The sequence below is a fragment of the Sinocyclocheilus grahami genome, unplaced genomic scaffold, assembly GCF_001515645.1.
Source record: "Sinocyclocheilus grahami isolate Dianchi unplaced genomic scaffold, SAMN03320097.WGS_v1.1 scaffold982.1, whole genome shotgun sequence".
NCBI lineage: Eukaryota > Metazoa > Chordata > Actinopteri > Cypriniformes > Cyprinidae > Sinocyclocheilus > Sinocyclocheilus grahami.
The window spans coordinates 243,869-270,839 of record NW_015506161.1 but is presented as its reverse complement, the minus strand read 5'-3'; the positions used below and the strand labels follow the sequence as shown (position 1 = coordinate 270,839).

General features: G+C 36.4%; 2 protein-coding genes across 8 annotated transcripts in view; both read left to right on the top strand.

Moving 5' to 3' along the window:
* The window catches only part of LOC107565106 (vinexin-like), a 61,192-nt gene extending 43,963 nt beyond the window's left edge, over positions 1–17,229 (top strand). For 4 of the 7 annotated variants that reach the window (XM_016250304.1, XM_016250306.1, XM_016250307.1 and 1 more), the window contains 12 exons: positions 1,601–1,675; positions 2,123–2,233; positions 4,986–5,041; positions 7,679–7,743; positions 9,432–9,484; positions 9,567–9,613; positions 10,290–10,404; positions 10,484–10,609; positions 12,699–13,181; positions 14,474–14,568; positions 14,866–14,972; positions 16,137–17,229. In XM_016250304.1, coding sequence (XP_016105790.1) covers positions 1,601–1,675; positions 2,123–2,233; positions 4,986–5,041; positions 7,679–7,743; positions 9,432–9,484; positions 9,567–9,613; positions 10,290–10,404; positions 10,484–10,609; positions 12,699–13,181; positions 14,474–14,568; positions 14,866–14,972; positions 16,137–16,198 — 1,395 coding nt within the window. In that variant the 3' untranslated portion in view covers positions 16,199–17,229. Of the gene's footprint in view, positions 1–1,600; positions 1,676–2,122; positions 2,234–4,985; positions 5,042–7,678; positions 7,744–9,431; positions 9,485–9,566; positions 9,614–10,289; positions 10,405–10,483; positions 10,610–12,698; positions 13,182–14,473; positions 14,569–14,865; positions 14,973–16,136 lie in introns of those variants that run through there. The other 3 variants (XM_016250309.1, XM_016250310.1, XM_016250308.1) reach the window with 3 other exon arrangements.
* Positions 17,230–19,754: 2,525 nt separating this feature from the next.
* Positions 19,755–26,971, top strand: part of LOC107565117 (PDZ and LIM domain protein 2-like) — a 78,777-nt gene continuing 71,560 nt past the window's right edge. The window contains exon 1 of the mRNA XM_016250330.1: positions 19,755–20,039. The gene's annotated coding sequence lies outside the window, so the exon portion shown is untranslated. The remainder of the gene's footprint in view (positions 20,040–26,971) is intronic.

Sequence of the window (26,971 nt, the reverse complement as noted above, 5' to 3'; positions counted from 1 at the left end):
TCTTGTCTTAGTTAGTTAACGGTTCTGGATGTCTGACTTGGCTTCAATAAGATTATTAGCTGCCAAGATATGTGAGAGTGAGGAGCTTTTCACATGATACTACCTGTCTGGAGTGCTTGCAAAATAGCAAATAGTTGAAGTCTGCTCTTTACCTAACAATTAAATGAAGCCAAACACATCAGGTTTATAGTTACATAGGCTCCTAAGTTGGTTATGAAATGGTGTTCAGTTCTTACCTGTATCTTGTAATTGTAGGTCTTAAAAATAAAGTGTTATTTTAATATCACTAAGTGCGTTTACATGCACATTCATAAACTGATTATGCTTAATAAGCTGACAACGAGTGTGGTCATGTAAACGCATTAAACCATTTCCTTTATTTGCCTATGGTCATAATCAGCTTATGCCTAAACCAGTCGACACAGCTAGATTTCTGCCCATTACCCTGATTTTGCCCAGCTTGTAAACACCTTAACCTGCGATATATCGCCTTTTTGAAGTGTGCTCGAGTGATATGTGATGGGAAAGCTGTAAGCGCACCCAGCCACTGCGGCAGGCAAGGAGGAAATGAATCCTAAATTCTGACTTTGTGTCAACCCAAGAAATGACAAAAAATGTGTTCTCATTTCATGTAGCTGAAATGTTGCAGTATTAGAAACCTCAAATATTAGAGGAGAATGAGTCTGTGCTAGACATTTTGAAATATTCTTTTTAATGATTTATTTAACATCACAACCCACATAATAAATAGAATTCTCTATGGAGAATACATGGATGCTTACTGTATGTTTTCATGTTACCACCAGGAAATAACCTGATTTTTAATACAGTTTTATAAACCCAGTTTACATGCATTGCCAGATTATAGATTTGCACGTAAAGCAGTAAATTGGGTTATTTTAATAAACTGATTTTTGGTAGTTATCAGTATATTAGGGATGGGCATCTCCATAACTGAGGCCGATGCGATATCTTGATGCATAGCCAACATTACGATACATTAAAGATACATATGAAGCAGCTACCAATGCGATGTGATACGATTCATCTTTATTACGATGCAGTGCGATCCGATTTTTGATTGAGAAACAGTTTAGATTGGAGAAATCAATCTACATATAAAATATTGGTCACAAAATAATAAATAATAAAAGTGTAGCGCATCTACATCAATTATATCTAAATAAATCGTGAATATATGTTAGAAACGATGAATCGTGATACTAATGCTAACATCCGATGCACACTTTTAAAAAAAATGCCGATGCACCGGGGACAAATTGGTGAATCTTACCATCCTATACAGTGTATTGGTGTGCATGTAAACATGCTTATTGAGATAGTATTATTATTATTATTAATATTTTGAATTAGTTTTTGTTTTTATAGTTTTCATTTTAATTTTAGTTTTAGTAATATTTCTGTTAGCTTTTTTAAAAATATGTTTGTATAGTTTTTGTTCATTTTTATTTCAGTTTTAGTTTATTTTTTGTACGTCAAGTTGAACTGAATGAAAACGACAAATATTCCCTTGACAGCTAGCTCAAATACAATATGGTTTAATGTGGTCTAATTATATTGTACTATTGTTGTTTTTCAGTCTCTGAGGTCTGAGTCACAGCTGCCTTCATATTACAGCCCAGTGAAACCTCAATCCCAGTCTCCGTCCATAGAGGTGAGGGTCTTACATATTTCTGCACATCTCACTTTCTGACAATCTGTGTTTCTTAATTCAGAATTCTGGATTTTTCTTTTTTAAATAATTGCAATAGCCTACTATTAAAAGTGCATTTGTTACAGTGTACAATCACATCATTTCCTGATTAAAAGTCTATGTTCTGGTTAAGCTTTCAGTCTGAAGAAGATACAGTATTTTCATGCTGTTGTAATATACTTATGTAATCAGCATAATCTGAATAAATGAAGGCAGATTCTTTTCCTGCTCTTCTCTTATGAAAATACTGGACATGCAATTTATCATCATTCATTATGCTGTGTTCAAAGAATTTCCAAATATTTTGTGATCTTCACACTGTCAAAGTAACAGATTACATTTGAACATGTGAAACCACACCAACACATAATATGCAATGTGTCACCTGGCTGTCATGCTGTTGTGCAGGCGACGCTGGTGTCAGAGCTGAACCGTTTTGAGGCGGAGCTGGACTCAGACATTCGTGGTCTGGAGAGGAAACTGTCACAGAAGCAGCAGCAGCGGCGAGGCAGGGGTGAGGTACTGACCCTCCCATCGACACATCACACTCACAGTTAAATCCTCCATCACGCACCTCCCTGAAACCAGACTTTATTTGTCTATGATCTCCTACTGCACATCTGTGTCTAGTTCAGTTCATATAATGATATGATATGCATACACTACCATTCAAAAGTTTGGGGTTAAAGTTTAATGTTTTTGAAAGTCTCATGTTCACCAAGGCTGCATTAATTTGATTAAAAAAAATACAGTAAAAAGAGTAATTGTAACGAGGCTGACGAGACGTGAGACGTGTGGATCCATCTGCAAGCTTTTATTTAAGAGACGTGGTCATAACAGGCAGGGTCGAACAATGGCAAACAGGTATGTGGCAGGCAAAACACAAGAATAGTCCTAGGGCTAGCGTAGGTCAACGATCGGCAGATAGAATCACAGGGGCGAGACTAGAGGGATAAATCCAGGAAAACAGGCAAAGATCAGAAACCGAGAAAACAGACAAGGCAAGGCAAGGCAAGGCAAGGCAAGGCAAAACAAGGAAATACGGGCAGGATAACAGGAACTAGGAATAATAACCGGCTAAGCAATACTCGGCAGAGAATGATTGTTTGAGTGAGTGTTATATAGTGAGTGAGTGATATGAAACAGCTGTGTGCAATCAGTGCTGTGTGCAATCAGTGCAATGAATGATGGGATATGTAGTCCGGGGTGCTATGCAACAGTATGTAGTGCGAGAGTCAATGAAAACGGAAAGGGTGACCTCTGATGGCTAGCAGACGGAAGTTCATGGACTGGATTCGTGACAGTAATATTGTGAAATATTAATTACATTTAAAATAACTTGTCACTTTTAATATATTTCAATTAAATTATATTTTATATATTTTTTAATTAATATTTTAAATAACTAAACTGTTTCGCAAGTCTTCCTGTCATTTCAGTTGGACTTCCAGTTTAGTTTATTGTGATTTGTGATCTGTTCATTTCAAACACACACTCAGAATACTTCAGTTCTGAATTTTGCCCAGCAAATACTAAACAAATACCTTCTTCAAAGTTTTAGAGAGTAAGGGTCACAGAAAAACAGAGACACGGCAGTTAGATAAGACAGAGTTCTGTGAAGTTGTATTTGGCGTACTGTATCAGTCGCTCTAAATGGCTTTTAAATCTTTTGGACTTCTAGCTAGACTTTAGTCATCCATTATGGCCTCACTGATTTCTTTAGAATTTCCACACCCTTCATACAAGGTATTAGTCTTAAGCTCTCTCTTGTTATGCCAAAAAAAGTCAAAGAGTTTTTCTGCGTTTCTGGCCACCGCTGTTATGTTATCTTCCTGTCAGTGTGCTTCAGGTTGCTGGATGTTGGCTCTGATCTGACAGCTGTGCATGCTGATCCTCTCTGTCACTTCCGGTCATGCCCAACAGCCGCCCACTGCTGAGCTTTCGTTTGAGTCACGCCAACCTTATATCCCAGCTCTGTTTATTTGATCCTTTTCTTGCCATGTCTCTCTTTTTGTGATTCTTAAAGGGGCAGTTCACCCAAAAATGATCAGTTGCCCTTAATTTCTTTCCAAATACCAAGGCAAATACCAATACCAAATATCATTTGATCAAAAATACAGTAAAAACAGTTACAAAAAAATACAGTAATAACAGTTTTCTGTTTAATATATTTTAAAATGTCATTTATTCCTGTGAAGCAAAGCTGAATTTTCAGCATCATTACTCCAGTCTTCAGTGTCACATGATCCTTCAGAAATCATTCTAATATGCTGATTTGCTGCTCAAAAAACATTTCTTAATATATTTATCAATTTTCTTTAATCAATTTAAATTAATTAATTAATTAATTCATTGCTTAATTAAAAGTTCAAAGAACAGCATTTATTTGAAATAGAAATCTTTTGTAATATTATGCCTTTACTGTCACTTTTGACTGATTTAATGCATCCTTTCTGAGTAAAAGTATTAATTTCTTTCTTAGCTCAGTATTAATTTCAAATCTTAGTTTTGCCATCACTGGAATAAATTCCATCTAAAATATATTTAAATAGAAAATACTTATTTCAATAATATGTATGTTCTATTTATTGTAATAATAATTGTTATATTTTAATAATTGTAATAATATATAACAATATTTTTGTTTTTACTTTAATCAAATAGATGCAGCCATGGTGAGCATATGAGACTTCTTTAAAAAATAATTTCAAACTTCAGTTTTTATTTCAAACTTTCAAATCTTATTTCAAGCTTTCATTTGTATTTTTATTTGAATACAAAATAAGTTCTTGTTGCTCTATTCAATACAATAGAAATGAAAGGACACTAAATCAGTCACAGCTCAAAAATTAACCAAAAAATCCCCACCTACTTTATGTGAAAAACAGACTCATATTTATGATTCATGTTTACATATTTAAATTGCTATTCACTTAAAATCGAACTATTCCTTTAATCTAAAATGAGCTTTTGGCTCAATGAATACTGCACCTTTAATTGTTTAAAGCTTTATGGCTCTCCCTTTTCTTGTGAATTATAAACTGTGGAAATCTTAGCTGATTACATCAGCAGTTCCATCTGATTCACATTTACAATGAGAGCAGAATAAATGGAGTGTAGGACCCAGGGGAGCCGTGCAGCTCTCAGTGCAGGAATGGTCACCGCCTGGTGAGATTGCCTTCCAGCTGCTCCCAAATGCTCCTGTTTAACTGCGTCTTTGAGAGAGTTCATGTGTGTTAGAGCTGAATGAAATTGTGATTTCTATTTACAGGGAGCTAAAACCAACACAGCAACCACAAGAACAGAAGAGAACAGACAAGAAAACAGGTATGCCTTAGACTTTATTTAATTATACTTTGGAAACAACTATGTCCCTAGAAGTTAGCCAAAAATGACAAACCTTAATAAACATACTTTTTTCAAATAAAAATGCACTTTTGGGGTCAGTCTTAATCTAAAGCTAAATTAATACATATTTAAATTGCTATTCACTTAAAATCGAACTATTCCTTTAATCTAAAATGAGCTTTTGGCTCAATGAATACTGCACCTTTAATTGTTTAAAGCTTTATGGCTCTCCCTTTTCTTGTGAATTATAAACTGTGGAAATCTTAGCTGATTACATCAGCAGTTCCATCTGATTCACATTTACAATGCGAGCAGAATGAATGGAGTGTAGGACCCAGGGGAGCCGTGCAGCTCTCAGTGCAGGAATGGTCACCGCCTGGTGAGATTGCCTTCCAGCTGCTCCCAAATGCTCCTGTTTAACTGCGTCTTTGAGAGAATTCATGTGTGTTAGAGCTGAATGAAATTGTGATTTCTATTTACAGGGAGCTAAAACCAACACAGCAACCACAAGAACAGAAGAGAACAGACAAGAAAACAGGTATGCCTTAGATTTTATTTAATTATACTTTGGAAACAACTATGTCCCTAGAAGTTAGCCAAAAATGACAAACCTTAATAAACATACTTTTTTCAAATAAAAATGCACTTTTGGGGTCAGTCTTAATCTAAAGCTAAATTAATTTAATTAATTGTATATATGTTATGCAGTTATGAATGGCTTTTATGTAATTTGGATAGAAGTTAATGTTAGAAGTTATACTTCCTTTGTATGAAGCAGGTGGGGTAAAGTAGTTTTGCAGTAATAACATCTAATAATGAATCAGTGTTATTAATGATGATGAAATGTGACACATGCAGTAGATTCTCTGTTGTTTTCGCTGTCTTATTAAAGTCATGCCCTGGTCTGATCTCCTGGTCTGATTGGTTAATTGTTGACTCTATGGCCGGCGGCCCACATACCCGACCCCATGCTGAGCTCTTTGTGTGCCTGTACATGTGTTTGTGTATTTGTCAGAGTGTGTGTGTGTTTATGTCTAAGTGTGTGTGGTCAAATTGAGGATGTCTCGGTCTTTACTCACATGCTTGACCTCGTTCATCTTGTTAATAAAGAGGTACAGTATTGGTTCAGTTCTCAGACTGTATTCGACACACTTTGGATGTGTGTGTGTCCGCAGTTTTCTGCCTGCATTGCTGCTCCTCAAGCAGTTAACCCTTTCTTTATGTGCAGAGCTATAAAAGGCAAAGTTGGGTCCTTCCAGGCCTGTACTTCAGACGTTAATGCCCAAACTGACACCTTTAGCTTCAGTATTTGCTCGCCAGGGGCCCGTATCTCACTGGATCTGACACATTCTTGAGTTCTCGCTCTGTTTTTCTGTGGCATGTTGATGCTTTCTGCCCCCTTCAGCCCCCCGCTGACTATCTCCCCACCCTCCAAATGCCATAAATGCCCCTGCTGCTACAAAAAGGATACAGAGTGAGGACAGTTTTATAGCTTCTCTCTTTCTGGAACGATTAATAACCCTGGGGCTGAAAACCTGTTAACACAGTAACTGCTTGTTGGGTTCAAGAATCGTATGCTGCCATTTTATCAGCATGATATTTGATATAACACACATTGCAGTTTTTACAATAATATGTATAAATATTGTTAAAATAAGGCAATTTTACTAATTTTTTACATATTAATTTTTTACATATTAATTATGATGTTTAGGCTTAAAACAAAGAAGAACTTGTGGGATAGAAAAGTATACAGTATTATCTTGTGCAGTATTATGTTTTAAAGATGTTTAGTGCAGCATAATCCTCCACCATTAATTAAATCTCTCAGGTCTGTCACATATTCATAACTATTCTCATTTCGATCCTCGTGACCATCTGTTGTGTTTTATGGAATTCTTCCTGTCTTCCTTGAGTCTCACATGTAACCCAGGGTTATTTTTTCAAAGCTCAGGAGAAGGAGATCTCTGTTGTTCATGTGTGTATCAGCATTGTAGTTATTTACAGTATTTATTTGTGTATTAGTTGAATGTAGAGCTGTAAAATGAATGGTCTGTTTAAGCTCATGTTCAATCTAATTGCATATTTTGGTGTCTTGGTTGTGCACAGACATTGTTGAGATCTCCTCTGAAACTCTATAGGAGACATGCGAGCTTATTGGAGTTTTTTTGGGGAGAAAAACCTAAGAATTTGTTCATTCATTCACTAAATCTCATTGATTTTTACGAAAATTATAAGATCTTATTTGAGGAATAATAATGTCTTGTTTGTTATTTTTCTTCTTTATTGGAAACTAATACCGGTCATTTTACGGAATCATGTTAAGGGGCGCTTACACAAATTTGTTTTCAACTAAAAATTTAACATTTTTATGTGTTTTGGCTGTTCATTTACATGACAACAGTATTTTGTGGGCCTGAAAACAAACTTTTGAAAACAGGTTTCAAAGTGCAAGTTTTTTAAAACGCTACCTTTATCGTCTCCGTGTAAATACAAAAACATGAAAGCACATCATAAGTTATGAACTTTACCCTTGCTGTTTTTTTACTTCAGTGTTCTGCATCTACAGTATTTGGGCTAGATTTGTCACATGATAATTTGGTTTTTCTTTTCCAGCTATCCCATAATCCCCTGCTCTGCTGTAAAGCAGGGCACAGCAGCGAACTTCATGCATGCTGATGGTAAGATATAGTCATCTTCCTATCCCCTCCTCGCCTGTGTTTCCTGTTTCCTTGCACTTTTTGCCACTCTTCTCCTCTCCTCTCATTCCCTCCAATTAATACAAAGTAAACACATTTCTGTGAAATGAGAAAAACAAATGAAGTCAATCACTGTTCAGCAGGACAGGAAGTGTGTAACAAGCAGCAGGATGGAGGTCTTGATTGCAGATTAGATTTATCCAGTTGTTTTTCCTGGAGATAAATTGAGAAAGACTCTGCCATTGCAAACACAATAATGTGTGCAGAGCTGGAGGCCCGATGAATCAGTATTGATCCAAAAAAAACAACAACAGCAAAAAAAGATACAACAGAAATTAATTTGATTAATTCTCCAAATTCCCTCAATAGTATATGCTATACCATTCAAAAGTTTGTGGTTGGTAAGATTTTATTTTAAAAAGGCTGCATTTATTTCTTCAAATATATAGTAAAAATAGTTTAATATTGTGAAATATTATTGCAAATATATATGTGGATATATTTTAAAATGTAATTTATTCCTGTGATTCAAAGCTGAATTTTCTGAATTCTTCAGAAATCATTCTAATACGCTGATTTTCTGCTTAATATTAAAGTGACGTGACATGTGACCCATACTCGGAATTAGTGCTCTGCATTATCCCATCCAAGCCATCCGTCCACAGCAGTGAACACACACACACACACCGTGAACACACACCCGGAGCAGTGGGCAGCCATTTGCTGCTTAATATTAAAGTGACGTGACATGTGACCCATACTCTGAATTAGTGCTCTGCATTATCCCATCCAAGCCATCCGTCCACAGCAGTGAACACACACACACACACACACCGTGAACACACACCCGGAGCAGTGGGCAGCCATTTTTTTTTTCTGCGGCGCCCAGGGAGCTCGGTGCCTTGCTCAAGGGCACCTCAGTCGTGGTATTGAAGGTGGGAGAGAGCGCTGTACATTCACTCCCCCCCACCTACAATCCCTGCCGGTACGAGACTCGAACCCGCAACCTTTGGGCCACGACTTCCCCATGTATTTTATACATGAATAAATTTGAGATACATTTTTTTCAGGATTATTTGATAAACAGAAAGCTAATAAAGAAAAGCATTTATTTGAAATTGAAATATTTTGTAGCTTTATAAATGTCTTTACTGTTACATTTGATCAATTAAATGCATCCCTGCTGAATAAAAATACTAATTTCTTAAAAAAAAAAATCTTACTGACTCCAAACTGCCTTAACATGATTTGAAATATTCGCGAAAAGAATCGCCTAAAATAATAAATGACCAGAAATAGCAATTTCAGATCTTTTTATTACAAATGACATCAACTGACATAGAACATCAACTGATCAAAGACAGGCTATAAACCCCTCATTAAAACCGCTCAAATATGTGGATTATGTAACCACATAAGACAGTAAAGTATCCAGCTACAAAAATAGCTTTAAAAGCCAGTGTGCACAGAAACCCTAGTTTAATTTTCAGCAGTCAAGATAACCAAGAGATCCTTCACATGATCACCACATCCTTCACCCTTGGGCGTAAAAGTGCTTAAAGTTGAATAAACACCCAATAATTGCAAGCTAGCAATAGACACAATTCTGCTTTTGATTTTGATATATTATGGGCCGATATCTCATTTCTGGTCTTCACTTTCCTCTACAGATCGCATAATGTCATCAGACATGGATTTCCCACCTAAGAAAGAAGAGAGAAAGGTACAGTATTTGATCATTTTTCTCTGCTCTGAGGTTTGAATGGATAGTAAATATTTGAAAGAAAGCATGTTTGTTTACACAGATGAAAGCAGCGCGAACCAAATTTAATTTCCAAGCACAGTCACCAAAGTAAGTTGAAACAAAAGACACAACACCGATTTCATTATTCCTAATTATTTGCAGAATTGGGATCAGTATATGAAGGATTTGGGAAAATCTGGTACAACACAAAAAGCATTGCAAATGTATGGAAGCCTGTTTCCTCCACTGAATAAAAAATAAAAAAGGGTAACTGACTTCTTATCTCACAATTCTGACTTTTTTTCTCAGAATTGCGAGTTACAGTATAAAATCAGAATTGTGTGATGTAAACTTATAGTTGTAAGAAAATAGTTTTTTCCCCCTCAGAATTGGACTTTAGATATAACTCCCAATTGCGAGTTTATATTTCACAATTCAGAGAAAAGAACTGAGAATTGCGAGAAAAAAGTCAGAATTGTAAAATATAAACTTGCAACTGCAAGAAAAGTCAGAAGAGTGAGTTTTTATCTTGCAATTCTGACTTTATAGCTGGCAATTGCGAGTTTATATCATGCAATTCTGAGAAAAAAAGACCGAATTGAGTTTATATCTCACAATTTTGACTTTATTATTCACAATTGCAAGTTTATATCTCGTAATTCTGACTTTATAAAAAGTCTGAATTATGAGATAAAAAGTTGCACTTTGGTCAGCGGTGGAAACAAGCTTCCATATTAATACCACTGCAATAAAATATTATTATTTTTAAACCTCTCATCCATAGGGAGCTGACCTTACAAAAAGGTGATGTAGTGTATATACACCGGCAAGTGGATGCCAACTGGTATGAAGGAGAGCATCATGGGAGAGTGGGGATCTTTCCCACCAGTTATGTGGAGGTATGCCCATATGTATGCAAATGAAACGCTTCACACCATCTTCTTTTCATTTACACTCATTCCTATGTTTTCTTTTCAGATTATTCCTCCAACAGAAAAGCCCACGCCAATAAAGTCTCCCACCATCCAGGTGCTGGAGTACGGAGAGGCTGTAGCCCTGTTCAACTTCAATGCAGACCTGCCTGTGGAACTGTCCTTCAGAAAGGTACCATATACACTGCACTTCTGCAACATATACTGCAACAAATCGATTATGTACAGTTGATTTTCATAAAATATTACATTCCAGACTAAGTTTCTTGATTCTTAATTGAGCTGAGGTGGAAACCTCTTTAATTTGTGGCTGGTTTGAAATGAATATACTTCTTTTATTGACTTAAATGGTGTGCTTATGTTCACGGTTTGACGGATTGCACTGATTCCTTAGCAGCGGTTTTACTGTTAGTGAACATCTCTGAGAGCTGTGTTTAGATGAATATGTAAATATGTGCTGCATGCTTTCTTCACAGTAACAATATAAACACACAACAAAAATGAGAGCAGTGAGAAAACAGCAGTGTTCATATTCTCACTCTCGGATGTCTGACCTCGACGGACTGAACAGAATATATGATGAAATTACTGTCATCATATATTCACCCTCATGTCATTGCAAAGTTTATGCTGTTTTTCTGGTTGCATTCAGGTTACATGGACTTTCAGTATAAATACTACATCAAAATCAGAATTAAATTAAAATAAGACAATACAACTAAAAAGAATCGAGATATTATTTAAATTCACCCCCCTCAAGAACAGCTTTTTTGAAGTATTCCCCCAGTCTTAAAAAACCCTGCATATGAAATAGCCTAATTTTAAAAGTGTGATTTCTAGACCTAGAAAAGTTATTTAGATGAATAAAACCATATTTTATATAAATCTTAGTGTATAAAATGTTATATTCTTAAAGGGGCCATGAACTGCGAAACCAAAAGTCCCTTGATCTTTTGACATAAGAGGTCATTGTACTATAAAAAACATCCTGTAAGTTTCAGAACTCAAAACTTTCTGGTTCGTCTGAAAACAGATTATATTGAAGGCAGTCTGCCAAAACAACAGCTTGTGGAATGTTCTACTCTATGATGTAATAGTGCAGATAAACACAGCCTTCGCAGAAAAAGATCAACGCCTGCTTCGACATCACTGCCTGTTTAGCCCCGCCCACCAATTCTACATCACTGCCTGTTTAGCTCCGCCCACCAATTTGCGCATGTAGTGTTTACGAGAGAGGTGAACGCAGGTCCACTCAGAAACTAAATCATAAAGATGCTGTGCAGTGCCAAGTTGTGGAAAAACAGTGTTTACGTTGCCTTCCATCTGATCCCAACCTTAGGAAAGAGTAAACTTTATTTTTAATGAAGATCCAGACCGCGTCAGTAAGAAGTTAGTCCTTTGTTCATTTCAATTTACCGAGGATTCATTTACAAACAAGGCATAATCAAAGCCTTGTTTAATAAAATAATAAAAAGACGATGCTGTGCCAACTATATTGGATCCGACAGTAATGTCGCAACACACATGTGCAAGTAACTGTTTTTATTACATGATCACTATTACTTTGTCTGTTAAACAAATCGTTTGATATGTATTGAGTATTTATGCGTTAACAGCATCCATTTGTGAAAGACATAGACTGTGAAACATACATAACTATTAGCCAATCATAGCAGTGGGCATTTACTTCCAAGTCTACGATCCGCCACGCCTATTCAAACAGAGCGTTCTGATGAGGGGCGTTAAAAACAGGACAGAAAATAGCCTAATACTTCAAAATGATGATGTTTTTTAATGTAGCAATCTTGATAACATTATAAGTAGACCTTAGAGAACAGAACAAATTAAAACACAGGCAGTTCATGACCCCTTTAAATCCTTATTCTTAATTCTTGTCGAGTAAATCATGAACCACTTGAAAAAGTCATGGGGCCTTCGAATATTGTCGTAGACAGTAGGGGGACTTAGAGTCATTAAGGTTGAAAACCGCTGCTTTAAGGCTTGAGTTTGGTAATTAGGGCAATGCTCAGACATGTAAAGAAACTCTTTTTGGAATCAGTTCTCAGCCCTAACTAGTACAAATATGTAGGATAATGGTTGCCTGGAACAATTACAGACAATTACTGCAAATTTTACAGCTTAACATCATTATACACAAATATTCGACCACGGAATGCTGCGATTGATCAATCAGAAGCATGTATTCCAGAGATCCGTGGTATTTGCCACCAAACAGCTTTCTTCTGTCGTCTCTGTCTCAGGGCGAGGTGATCTCTATCACCAGGCGTGTTGATGATCGCTGGCTGGAGGGGCGTATCGCCGGCACCAGCCGCAGTGGAATCTTCCCCATCAACTATGTCCAGGTCAACAAAATGCCCCGCACTAAAAGCAGCGATGACTTTCCATCTTCTCCCACTCTTACCCCAGAGCCCCTCAGCCCTGGTCGACCACAGCACTCCCCTCTGTCTCCCTTGTCACGCTCCCCTGAACCCCAGCTTTCACCTCACAAACACTCCAGCCAATCACGCTCCCCTCTGTCACACGCACAGCCCACCTCCCCAAAACAGCCTTCAAACCACTTCCTGTTCTCGCCCACAAACAACCGGACCAGATCGCTGCACGCTCACAGCCCACTGGAAAAGGACACCCGATCACCCATGTCTCCCTCCAATCATGTGCTGACATCTCCACAGGGCCCGGGACTGCCAGCCAACACCAGCTCGCACCCTCCGTACATCACACAGGTTTGTGTAGACTAACAACACTACCTATCTATGTGTATGGCCTATTAATCAGATTATGTCTTTAGTGAATATTTTGTGGCAGATAAGTGTTTTATCAAATTTGAGTATTTTTTATTTGTACAGTGCAGTTCACAATTTTGGGGTTAGTAAGATTTTTTTTTTTTTTTTTTGAAAGAGATTAATACTTTTTTTTTTTGGCATGGATTCATTAAACTGATAAAAAAAAGTGATAGTAAGGCCTTTTACATTGTTAACATTGTTGTCAACACTGATAATAATAAATGTTTCTTGATACAGTTATTTTAAGCTGTAATAATATATTGTTACAAAATATTACTTTTACAGTTTTCTTACTGTATTTTTGATTAAATAAATGCAGTCTTGGTGAGCAGAAGCGACTTTCTTAGAAATATGTTACGAAAATCTTACTGACCACAAACTTTTGAATGGTGGAATGTTTTTGCATTGTGGCATTATGTGTTTTTAATTAGAGTAATTCTATTTAAACACTACATTTCAAAGTTTTTGGATCAGTAAGATTTTTTTTTTCTATTTGAAAGAAATTGGTACTTTTATTCAATAAGCATGCATTAAGTTGATCAAAAGTGAAAATCCTGAAATCCTGAAAAAAAATAAAAATCCGGAAAAAAAGGGTTTCACAGTTTCCACAAAAATATTAAGCAGCACAGCTGTTTTCAACAATGATAATAATATATTTTTTCCCCCCTTTGTGCATCAAATCAGCATATAAGAATGATTTCTGAAGGATCACGTGGCACTGAAGACTGAAGAAAAATTCAGCTTTGCATTACAGTAATAAATGACAGTTATTTTAAATTGTAATAATATTTCACAATATTAATTTTATATTATATTCATTATAATTTTATATAATTGTATGAAATTAAAAATGAATATGCTGCATTTTTATAAAATAAATGCAGCTGGTGGGCATAAAGGACTTCTTTCAAATCTTTTAAAAACATAAAAAAAGAAAACAAACCTTACTGACCCCAAACGTTTGAATGGTAGAATATTTTTGTATTGTGGTAAATAAATGTTTATTTATTTTAAGCTATTTTATTTGTGTAGTTCATGCATTTTCATTCAATTATACTATACACACAGTAAGGATCAAAAGTGAAAAATCAATATCAGCTAATCACAAGTAACAGCATAAAAACTCGTTAAAAATGGGGAAAAAAATGTTGCCATGAATAACACTTAAGCCATATTGCATATTTTTTTGGGGGAAAAATCTAAATAAATAAAACTACAACAATCATGTTTAGGATGGGACCAGAACACAATATCCACAGCCCAATGCAGAGGTTAAAATTCCTTCCACATCACAGTCTCCCGTGAACACGGGTTATTCACGACAACCGTGAGTATACAGGACATCGTTCGTTACTGTAGACCTAATTCAAGCAAACATAGAAATATAATTTATTAGTTTTATGACTGATTAAAGGAGTAGTTAAGTAAACTAAATCATCATGTAAAAGTCATAAGGTTTAGAACATGAAAAAATGTGACGGAATACGACAGAATGTTTATTTTTGTGTGAACTCTACATCCCTTTAAGAATGTAGAAAATACACTTCTAGGGTTAATCCAGCTACAGTTTTCACTCTTGACCATTTGTTATTCTTTTTCATTCCCTCTTTCTCTTTGCATTCAGGTATAAAGCGGTTTACAACTATAAACCCCAGAATAGAGACGAGCTGGAATTGAGAGAAGGAGATATCGTTCAGGTCCTAGAGAAGTGTGATGACGGCTGGTTTGTAGGTAATGGCCCTTTAAGTTTGCTTCACTTTACAGCTCATTCAGGCCAAAAACTGCCCACTTATATAGTACAGGATAGGTCTGTTTGACTTTGTAAAGAGATCAACCACTGGAATGAATTATATATTGATATATTGATTATCACCTCATATTATAATTTCGCATTTGGTAATTATATTTTAATTATAATGTTGCAATGGTTAAATTGACTTCAATCGTTTAAAACTATTGATGTTATTTTAGCGTAGTTGTACAGATTTGTAGGGGCAGGTTAGTCTGAAATGGACATTAATAATATTTAAGGCCTATAGTATTATATAGAATACAAATACACACTAAAAGACTGCTATGGAAATATTTGAGCATAGCAATATGCTGATTTGCTGCTCAAGAACCATTTCTGATTATTATCGTTGTTGAAAACAGTACTGCTTAATTGTGGAAATATATTTTTTCTAGTGCAGTCAAACGATTAATCGCGATTAATCGCATCCAAAATAAAAGTTTTTGTTGACATAATATATATGTGTGTGTACTGTATATTTATTATGTATATACAAATGCATGTATATATTTAAAAACTTTGTTTATATATTAAACATATTTATATATAATATAATAATATAAATATATAAATGTATATGTAGGATATGTAAATATTTTATATATAAATATTTTCAAAATATATAATGAATGTGTGTGTATTTATATATACATAATACATAAGCACAGTACACATACATGTATTATGTAAACAAAAACGTTTATTTTGGATGCGATTAATCGCGATTAATCGTTAGACCGCACTCATTTTTTCATGATTCTTTGATGAATAAAGTTCAAAAGAACAGCATTTATTTGAATTAAAATCCTTTTGTAACATTAGAAATGTCTTTACAGTCACTTTTGTCAATTTAATGCATCCTTAATGAATAAAAGTAATATTTGATAATATGATATATAATATACTATAACAAAACTGAAAGATGTATCTTTTATAGGTTTTAAGTGTGGTCTCAGTGCAAAGCCCTGCCCTGTGCTGCCCTCTCTCAGCCAATTCTCACATTACAGTACTGTCATTTGCCATAATGTGCTAGCAAAGTGGTAGCTGCTTTGTGTCACAAGTTTTCTTGCTTAAATGACTTTATATTCTTCTTTTCCTGCCAGGTACGTCTGAGAGGACCCAAGCTTTTGGAACATTCCCTGGCAATTATGTGGCACCAGTTTGAGAGCTTCCACCAGTTCTTGTTCACTGACACTACAGGCTCAACCACTAATCAACGCATAATACAGTCTGCCTGTACTGCCACTTTACACTACACACAAAACCACTGCCCTCCTCACGAACACAAATATAAAGCCATAAAAACTCCTTCACATCCTCCACCAAGCATGTGCACTCCTCACCTTACAGTATCTCTTGCAGACGTTGCACACAGTTGGGTTTGACCCACTCACGTGTGATGAAGCCACACTGAATTACGCTATTGACTTTATCTAAGATGACTTACTCAATTTTAACATCTTTGTAAAGCTTACCTCCATTTTGGTTTCAGATTTGTAGCAACATTGCCAACGCTACATATCCTGAGGATCTGGATGTAAGAGATGGTTAAAACCGTCCGGTTTTTTCTTTTTCTTTTTCTTTTTTTCAGACGCTCATCACAGTTGTCATTTATCTGTTGCGCTGGCTTAGCTGATCGCCACATCATATACTGTAATAATCAGAGCCGCAGTCTTTGCAAGCATTATCAAGTATCTGTAAGCGCTTAATGCAGTTGTCGCCAAGTGTTTAATCTGTCTGTATTAGGTTCATGTTAATTGTGTAGCAAACCCAGCGTTCAACATTATGTTCAGCTTTAGGATGGGGAAAGTATTGCTGTGCGGTTTCAAACTCCTTTGTATGAGTAAAAGTCTCCTGCTCAGTGAAAAAAATCAGTGATATGTTGTGGTGGGTTAAACATGGTTTTTGACTTTATATAAATGATTTAAATCTATATCCAAAACCATATTGAACTGAAAATATGAATTAATGCAAGATCAGTCTTCAGGATCAGAAGAACATCATGATTTGCATGCATATTCACTCACAGTGGGGGGGAAAAAAATCTTGAGCAGTATTTAGTCTTGTTTTCCTGTAAACATTATAAAACAAGAATAATACTTTGTTTAAGGAGCAAAATTGTACTAGGTAAAATTTCAGAGAATATATCTTAAGCTAAGTTTATATATGTGACCCTGGACCACAGAACCAGTCATAAGGGTCAATTATTCAAAATTGAGATTTATACATCATCTGAAAGATGAATAAATAAGCTTTCCATTGATGTATGGTTTGTTATGATAGGACAATATTTGGCTGAGATACAACTATTTGAAAATCTGGAATCTGAGGGTGCAAAAAAATCTAATTATTGAGAATATCGCCTTAAAGTTGTCCAAATGAAGTTCTTAGCAATGCATATTACTAATCAAAAATTAAGTTTTGATATATTTACAGTAGGAAATTTACAAAATATCTTCATGGAACATGATCTTTACTTAATGTCCTAATGATTTTTGGCATAAAAGAAAAATCAATAAAATTTATTTTTGGCTATTGCTACAAATATACCCCAGCGACTTAAGACTGGTTTTGTGCTCTAGGGTCACATATGTTTTACGTATGTGATGTTTTTTTCTTGTTCTAAGCTTTAATATTACTTTTTTATGCTTACAAAAAGAACTTAAAATATTACACATCAATCATGAGCTCTTAGGATTTTACAAGTTGAAACTGACACCTTAAAATGAAGTCAGCTTGTGTTTATTATGTCAAAGCACATGTGCACAGGTTTTAAGACAGGAGCCGGAGGTGATGGTGATGGTTTATGTTGGCTATAAAAATGGTTGTGGAAGATGCCGGCGTTCATCGAATTCCATCATTAACTCGCTTTTTCTTCTGTTTTTAATTATCTGGGAACTGAAGTAGCTGACTGCATTTTGTTGTACAGATTGTCGAATCGTTATCACACAGTTATCAAATAATGGAAAAAGATAATATATTTTTATTGACACACAGTATGTATTTCAGTATGTAAGGTACTCACAGATTTTGATAATGATCAAATAAATAATGAAAAACATTGGTTTGCTTGTTACTTTCACTATTTGAATCATTCAGATTTTCTTCATAGGCCAGTCTGAAGACTAAATGCCTTGCAGCACCTGCTTTAGGCAGTTCTGTTGTTATTCCCACACTGTCTTTCATTAGTCAACACCTATTTGTATGCAACAAATGAAATAATTACTCTTGAGAACATGATAACAGGCCAATGTCATTTACATTTACATTTACATTTAGTCATTTAGCAGACGCTTTTATCCAAAGCGACTTACAATTGGGGGATACATAAAGCGATTCTTCTTAAGAGAGGCAAACAGACACAAGAAGTGGTTGTAATACCAAGTTCTTAGACATTGTTCAAATAAGTACAAGCTAGAAAGAGAAGGAATAAATAATTTTTTTTTATTTATTTTTTTTTTTTTATGATGAAGTCAAGTAGCTTCGAAAGAGATGAGTTTTCAGCTGTCGCTTGAAAATTGTCAGGGATTCAGCATTCCGGATAGGGGTGGGAATTGCCCATAATGCCTTAATTTTCCAAAACACAGAAGCAGAACAACAACCTTTTATAACCTCAGTGCTGCTGCCCCAGACTGTTTGATCTTGTGTGTTTGGAGATTGTACTGATTGATTTAGACTGATCTTGTGAGATCTGAGACACCAAATGAATATATATATATATGTGACCCTGGACCACAAAGTCATAAAGGTCAAGTTTTTGAAATTGAGATTTATACATCATCTGAAACCTGAATAAAATCTGAAAGCTTTCCATTGATGTATGGTTTGTTAGGATAGGACAATATTTGGCTGAGATACAACTATTTGAAAATCTGGAATCTGAGGGTGCAAAAAAAACAAAATACAGAGAAAATCGCCTTTAAAGTTGTTCAAATGAAGGTCTTAGCAATGCATATTACTAATCAAATTTTTTATATATATTTGTTGTAGGAAATTTACAAAATATGTTAATGGAACATGATCTTTACTTAATATCCTAATGATTTTAGGCATAAAACAATGTTTTTTTGGCTATTGGTGAACTGCATGGGACAGTTTTTGGTAGATTTGTAATATTAATATTATTTTTCATAGTGTTTTTAAAATGATTTTCAAATAATAATGTTATTTTTAATTGATCAATATTGTATAATTATTTGCTGCATGTATTTGACCAAAATACAGTAAAAGCAGTAATTTTCTGAAATGTTCTTACAATTTACAATTACTCCAGTCACGTGATCCTTCAGAAATCATTCTAATATGCTGATCTGGTACTCACGATTATTATCATCACGTTAAAAACAGCGGAGCTGTTTAATATTTTTTTGTTGAAATTGTGATATTTTTGTTTTTCTTTTCGATTCTTTGATGAATAGAAAGTTGAAAAGGACACACTTTATTCGAAATAGAAATCATTTTTAACATTATAAATGCCTTTACTGTCACTTTTGATCAGTTTCCGAATAAAAGTAGCGATTTATTTTGTTTTAAGGCGATTTTAGAATCTTACATCTTAACTGCAGAATTAACACGATTTTCTCATTATTTATCACCGCCAGCAGGTGGCGCACTGGCACAACACGTTATACATATTTGCTTTTAAAATCATATTTCTCTTTCATCCCACCCCCTCGACACGCCTCGCGTGCCAGCCCCAGCCTTTATTTTGACAGCAACACGTGGCATGTGATGCTCCTTCATCTACAGCGGAAACATTCTCGGGAAAAGTTCGAAAAAAACTGGGCGGTGTGGGAATTTGGTCACATGGAGCGCACAGCCTAAAAGACTGAGGCGCTGAAAGTGTCTCACTCAGGTCTGCGTTCGGAAGCGGACAGAGTTTGTGACAGAAGAGCAGCGACTCTCTCCGCGCTCGCTCTGAACGCGTGCGTGATTTTGACGTCATCCGCGCAGGTGCCAAACGCTGAGTTGTGATTACTCCTGACCGCGCGCCAGACATTTACCAGGTAAGTCTTTATGTTCCTTAATATTATAACTAAATATGTCCCGCTACTGGGCTGTGTCTGTTTAGAAGTGATATACTCATCCTGTGCGTTTGCGTACTTCAGGAGAGGCGTGAGAAACATAGCATCAGTTCAGCATCCTTCAGTCTTTCACTGTCACTGCTGCTCTCGAGCTCTTTTATTGCATCCGGATGCTTTACTGAAAAGCCTGACTATCCTACGCAGAAATGAGAGAAAAACGGAATGTTTCAGCTTGTTTAAGTGATGAAAAGGATCTAATATGTAATTTGAATCAACACAACAGCTGTAACACTGCAGCTTAATTCAGAGGAGCAGTGCGTTTGTAGTTCTCCATCACTCAAAGCCCCCTTTTCAGTGTTTTCTTTCTTTCTTTTAAAGCACATTAGTAAATACATAGTGCACCAAAATGCTGTACATGAGGGAGATTAAACTAGACAAACTTAAGAAACAGTAAAACCAAAGGAAGTTCAGACATATTTGTTTTTACTCTATCACAAAGGTCAAAGAGAACAAATGAGACTAGGTGTTTAGTCTGATAACGTTTTTTTTAAACTTATTATTTTGTATTTTTAGGGTATTTTTGTGGTACTACGTTATGTTTATGTAGTAGTTAATTTTTATATATAGTGTTTTTAGGGTATTTTTGTGGTACTACGTTATGTTTATGCAGTACTAATCTACTTATTGCCTGTTAATTCCTTTTTGAGCATAAACCCAAAAAATGAAATTTCCAACTTAAACTGTCCTAAATCTTGAATGCTTTGGAGCACTTAACATTATTGCTGAAGTGAAAAAACAAAAACAAACAAAAAAAAAACACGCAAAGTGAAATTTAAAAAGAAAAAAAGTTTTATGAAAAATGCGTGAAAAGACGATTTTTTAAAACATGTTTATGTGAAATATATTTTCCAATACATATTGTACTCTAAGATTACGAGAAAAACAAAGCCATACGTCTTAACGAGTTGTGTTCCGAATTAGAGGTTAATACCGCAAAAACAAAAAAAGAAAGATTTCCTAAAGATTTTATTTGGGCGCAGTACAAAATTATTCCACTAGATGAAATTGATTTCATTTTTGACCGTTTCTTTCGGGATAGTTTAACCTTTTTGAGTCATGTGTATGTGTGTGTGTTCACATAGCAAGTGCCAAAACCTTTACCAATTTCATACTATTCAGAATAAGGTCAAAATTGATCAAAAAATTACCGAAGGGCACCAAAGGGTTAAACGTGTTGATGGAGGTTCTAATAGAGAGTGGAAAACCTTGGGACACCCTCACACTTTAAACATGTGTTCAGAATATAACTAGATGTTATTAAAGCTTTAAAACATACTACATTAGAATGAAATCCGAATGGGTAAGAGTCCAGATGATGACAGACCAGAATACAATGTAATGTACATTAAGAGATTCAGTAACTGGAAACACTTGATTTTGTGTGCTTATGATGTTAAAAAATGTTGTCTAGGTAGGGCAGCTCACTTGGTTTTAAGATGCATACTTCTGCTTGATAGTTGTCTTTAAATAGACTATGATTCATAAGTGCATGCACACAGTTGTTTTTGAAATTTTGAGGGTATGCAATGGATTTTCTTGTATGCTGGTTGGGGTTTTGATCCGGGACAGACTGGAATGTTTTGGATTCAGTTATGCAGAATAATGTGAAAAGTTACAGATTAAGGCGTCAGCACTGTCCAAACCCACATGGCCAGCCTCAGAAATGAATAAATGTCTGACTTAACCGATGTTGCATTAAAAATAACCAGTTTCTACCAGTTGCTCCTGTATTGTTGCTGTAGCACAGCTCTCTGTTGGTTTAGAGTGAGCAGAATGCAGTTTTGAGGCTGGGCACTGAATGTGATTGATGACTGAGCAGTACTTTTGAATTGATGGGAAAAAGCCAGACGTGTTTCTGTACGCGCGTGTCTATGCATTGACCAAACCCATTGAGCGAGCTTTTGTACCTCTCTATTGTCTCCACCTGTGCAATTCTTCTCATCTCTCGATTTGAGCTTCTCCCACACTGTTACTCTGCTTTACCCAGCTTCCATCACTCCAAAACACACACATTCTTCTCATTCATGTTTTGTTTTTGTTATGCTTTTTTGTTATATTCATTGGCACTGTAAACAATAGTGTGAATAAGCAAGTATTAACAAATTAATAATAGCGGGGTTATCATAAACTAAAACTATTAAAAAATATATTTTAATTGAAATAAAGCTGAAATAATTAAATAGAAAAAACTAAATGATGATGGTATTGATAATTCGATAGATAAAATGTAATTATGGTTAGTAATGTTGCCTTGGCAACTAACTAATAAAGCACTAATATTACTAACTGGGAATAAATAAAAAAAACTTTATCTGAAAATCAAACCTTCATAGTAATATTAAAAGAATTAAACAAAAATGACAAAAGCACATAACAGAAGTGAAAGCGTCTCAGGTTACGAATGTAACCATGGTTCCCTGAGTAGGGAACGAAACACTGCATCCTCTAAGGGTCGCTATGGGGAACACCTTCAGTGTGACTGGTGTCTGAAGCATATATCTAAAAACGACAATAACATTGGCCGGCGACAGCCTATGACGTCACTACTGGTGCGACTATAGTATAAATAGGCGCCTGGAGAACACGTCATCAGCTTCTTCTTCTGAAGCTTGCGTCCGAAGCATGGCAGGAAACCTAGAGGACTCAGTGTCTCGTTCCCTACTCAGGGAACCATGGTAACCCGAGTCGTTCCCTTTCAAGGGAACTTTTGAAATGAGTCCTCTAGGGGTCGCTATGGGGAACGGTATACCCACGCCACCATGCTGAGGGGAGTGCATGCCAAACCACAGGCGAGCCTGGAGAACACGTCATCAGCTTCTTCTTCTGAAGCTTGCGTCCGAAGCATGGCAGGAAACCTAGAGGACTCAGTGTCTCGTTCCCTACTCAGGGAACCATGGTAACCCGAGTCGTTCCCTTTCAAGGGAACTTTTGAAATGAGTCCTCTAGGGGTCGCTATGGGGAACGGTATACCCACGCCACCATGCTGAGGGGAGTGCATGCCAAACCACAGGCGAGTACCAAGTACCAACTCTACCAAAGCTTTAAGGGAGTTGCCCCTGGGACGTTAGACGGCTGTCAGTGACATTATCCTCTACGGCCAAAGGTCTAAGCTACATACCCCAAAAAACTTACCTGTTAGGGCCAGAACTCCTGGACCCGGGGTAGAGCTCAAGGCTTGGAATCAGGAATAGATTCCTTTAAAGGGATACGACCAAGTGCCTAGAATCGTACTAGGTCTTGGCCTGTCACCCAGGGGGCTACCGCTTGCTGAAGGAACGGTCTCAACAGACCCCTAGTAGCAACACCTTGTTAAAGTAGGTATCCTGAGGATACATAGGTGGAGTATCGTTCAAAAATGTTCGATATCGAAAGTTACCTTGACTTCGATACCGGTTCCTGAACGATACTTTTTCCGATACCAATTTTATGAAATAAATTTGAACAAGATTACATTATCTAAAAAAAAAAAAAACATTGGTTTTATTTTTCAGCTTGTTGATGTTTATGCAAATTCAAAGACTCATCTCCTGAGCCACTGCACAAAGGAACAAAATGTAACCAACACAATAAATCAGTGCAAAATAGTTTTAATAAAGCTAAAATAGTCTTCAGTTTACACATCTGTTAGGCTACATTTACACTAGCTAGTGTTCATTTTAAAACGCATAGCTCAGACAGAGTCATGATTTTTATTTATTTTCCACTGATTTACTGATGAGCATTAGCAGCTTCCAGCGCTGTCTGCTTGTGTTCTCTCTTCCATGATCGCTGCTCTGACTCGGAGGTAATAATATATTTAATTTCAGCTACATTAGATGGCCAAAACACATATTAGACGGCAATTGGAAGTTATTATAAACACTCAATGGTGGTTTAAAGTGAGTTTTGAGTAAAAGCGGAATATAAATCTTATTTATTGTCTTATGTAGCATGATGCTACAGTTTGCATGAATGGTCACATAACAGTCATTGTCAAACACTGATCGATCTGCGCCACACCTCTTCTAGTCGAACACACCGGCTAGTGCTGCAGGCTTATTGGATCACTGACGCTGATGAGATTAACCCCTTAGGTATCGAAATTTGGTACTGAACGACGAGACGTTTTTCGATATTTGATGGTATCGAGGCAATTCGGTCGGTGCCTTAAAAGTATCGAACTCCATACCCAGCCCTAATCAACAGAGACGCACTAGTTGAGTGGAGTCCAAGGCGAGTACCAGGGACTTAACACAACTCAGAGAAAAGGAACGAGCCTAACAAGGCATAACCTTTACCATACAGGATTTTAGAAAGTGCTCCGAGTGCTTAGCGTGCACACTTACCACCATGTGGATTTTAGAAAGTGCACCGAAGCTTAGCGTGCACGCTTACCACCATGTGGATTTTAGAAAGTGCACCGAAGATTAGCGTGCACGCTTACCACCATGTGGATTTTAGAAAGTGCACCGAAGCTTAGTGTGCACGCTTACCACCATGTGGATTTTAGAAAGTGCACCGAAGATTAGCGTGCACGCTTACCACCATGTGGATTTTAGAAAGTGCACCGAAGCTTAGCGTGTGCACTTACCATAGTATGGATTTTATAGAGATCTGCTCACAGATGCCCAGAAGTCCTCAGCTACTCAATCAGGAGCGGCAGGCTCAAAGACAACCCTCTGAGGTGAGGGGAGCACTGCCTGAATTGACCCGAATAGAGGCAGCTTATCAGGGAAGCAGCAAGCGGCCCAACTACCTGATGTCACTGCCACGGAGTGACTCCTAGCTAACCCTCGCAGAGAGGGGAGCACTTCTTAGCTCAACCAGAAGGGGGCGCTAGATTAGAAGGGGTAACCCAGCAGGGCCCAATAAGAGACAGTCCACTGGTGCAGCTGGACACAGTCTCATGCTCTCTATCTTGATAGAGAGCATGGGTCCCGTATAACCAGACCCGATAGAATCTGAAGAAATAGCGGGACCCAATAACCATTCATGCGTATAGAGCTTACTACTCCTCAGAGCAGAAGCACAAAGGAGGGGTTTGAAGAAATAAGCAATGAATGCAGAGCGCATCCAACTCCCTTGAGAGCTGAACGCGCTTGCTCTTCACCACACACACAGCACGCGAGCCGTGTGAAACTGCAGGTATCAGAGCAAAGCCTCTGGCGAGAAACGTGCACTCCTAGTCGTGTTTAGCTTAACGCTAACATAAACAAACGGTCAGTGAAGACGAAGAAGAGGATGACGTGTTCTCCCGGCGCCTATTTATACTATAGTCGCACCGGTAGTGACGTCATACGCTGTCGCCGGCCAATGTTATTGTCGTTTTTAGACATATGCTTCAGACACCGGTCACACTGAAGGTGTTCCCCATAGCGACCCCTAGAAGACGCAGTTCGAAGTTCCCTTGAAAGGGAACTGAAAATATAAAAACAAGCTAATTCAAAATACATGAGCACATAAATAATACTAAAATAACACTGGTCAGTGCAAAATAAAAAAAAAATAACAGTACAGAGTAAACTTAGTCAATGAAGAGTAAAGTACACTAAAACTCTGGTGTAGACAATGTTTTTATACAGAAATTAAAATTGAGAAATTTTGAAAAACTGAAAAACTAAAATAGTATTTTCTTGTAAAAAGTACTTCAATAATCTTTGCTTTATTTAAAAAAAAAAGAGAAAAAAGTTTACACTGTAGAGTTAGGAAATTTAAACCAACATCACATAATAAATCATTTTAATTCTATACAGTTGTGCTCAAAATTATTCATACCCTTGGTAAATATGATCAAAGAAGGCTGTGAAAATAAATCCGCATTGTTTATCAAAAAAATAAATAAAAATCTAGCCTTTAAAGTAAAGAAAAAAAAGTGGGGGAAGATCACATTATGAAATAAATATTTTTCTCTAATACAGAGGAGCAGCGTTTGAGTGGCCAAAGACTCCAAGGATCACAACTGGAGAACTGCAGAAAATAGTTGAGTCTTGGGGGTCAGAAAGCCTAAAAAAACCGCCCAAAAATAATGTTGTTTGGGAGGGTTTCAAGAAAAAACTAGAAAAGAAAATGCTCTCATCCAAAAACAAATTCCAGCATATTTTTTTCTGGTAGACACGACTGGAATTTTAAATGGGACTGGGTTCAATGGTCAGATGAAACTAAAAAAATTTGCTTTTTTTTAGCAGCAAACACTCAAGATGGGTTTGGTGCACACAGGGATTTAAAAAGTACCCCATGTGTACAATGAAATATACTGCTGGATCTTTAATGTTGTGGGCCTATTTTTCTGCCGGAGATCCTGGATATCTTGTTCAGATAGATGCCATAATGGATTCTATAAAATACCAATGGATAAAAAATTTAAAAATTACTGTCCATGCTAGAAATCTTATAATGGGCCATGGTTGGATCTTCCAACAGGACAATGATCCACAAACAAACATCAAAATCAAAACAAAAATGGGTCACTGGGAACAAAACCAAGTTTCTGCCCTGGCCAACCCAGCCAACCCTATAGAAAATGAGTGTGGTGAACTGAAGAGGAGAAGCATCAACATGCAGCTGGAAATCTGAAGGGTCTGGAGAGATTCTGTATGAAGGAGTGGTCTCTGATCTCCTGTCAGATGTTCTTTAAACTCTTCAGGCATTATAGGTGAAAACTCAGAGCTGTTCTCTTGGCAAAAGGATGTTGCAAAAAGTATTGGATAAAAGGGTATGATTAATTGTGACCAATGTATATTAGAGAAAAACATTTATTTCCTAATGAGATTTCTCTCCCATTTAAAATTATTATTCTCCAATGAAAGGTTAGATTTTAGTAAATTTTTAAAATGATACAGATTAATTTTCACAGCCTTCTTTGATCATATTTACCA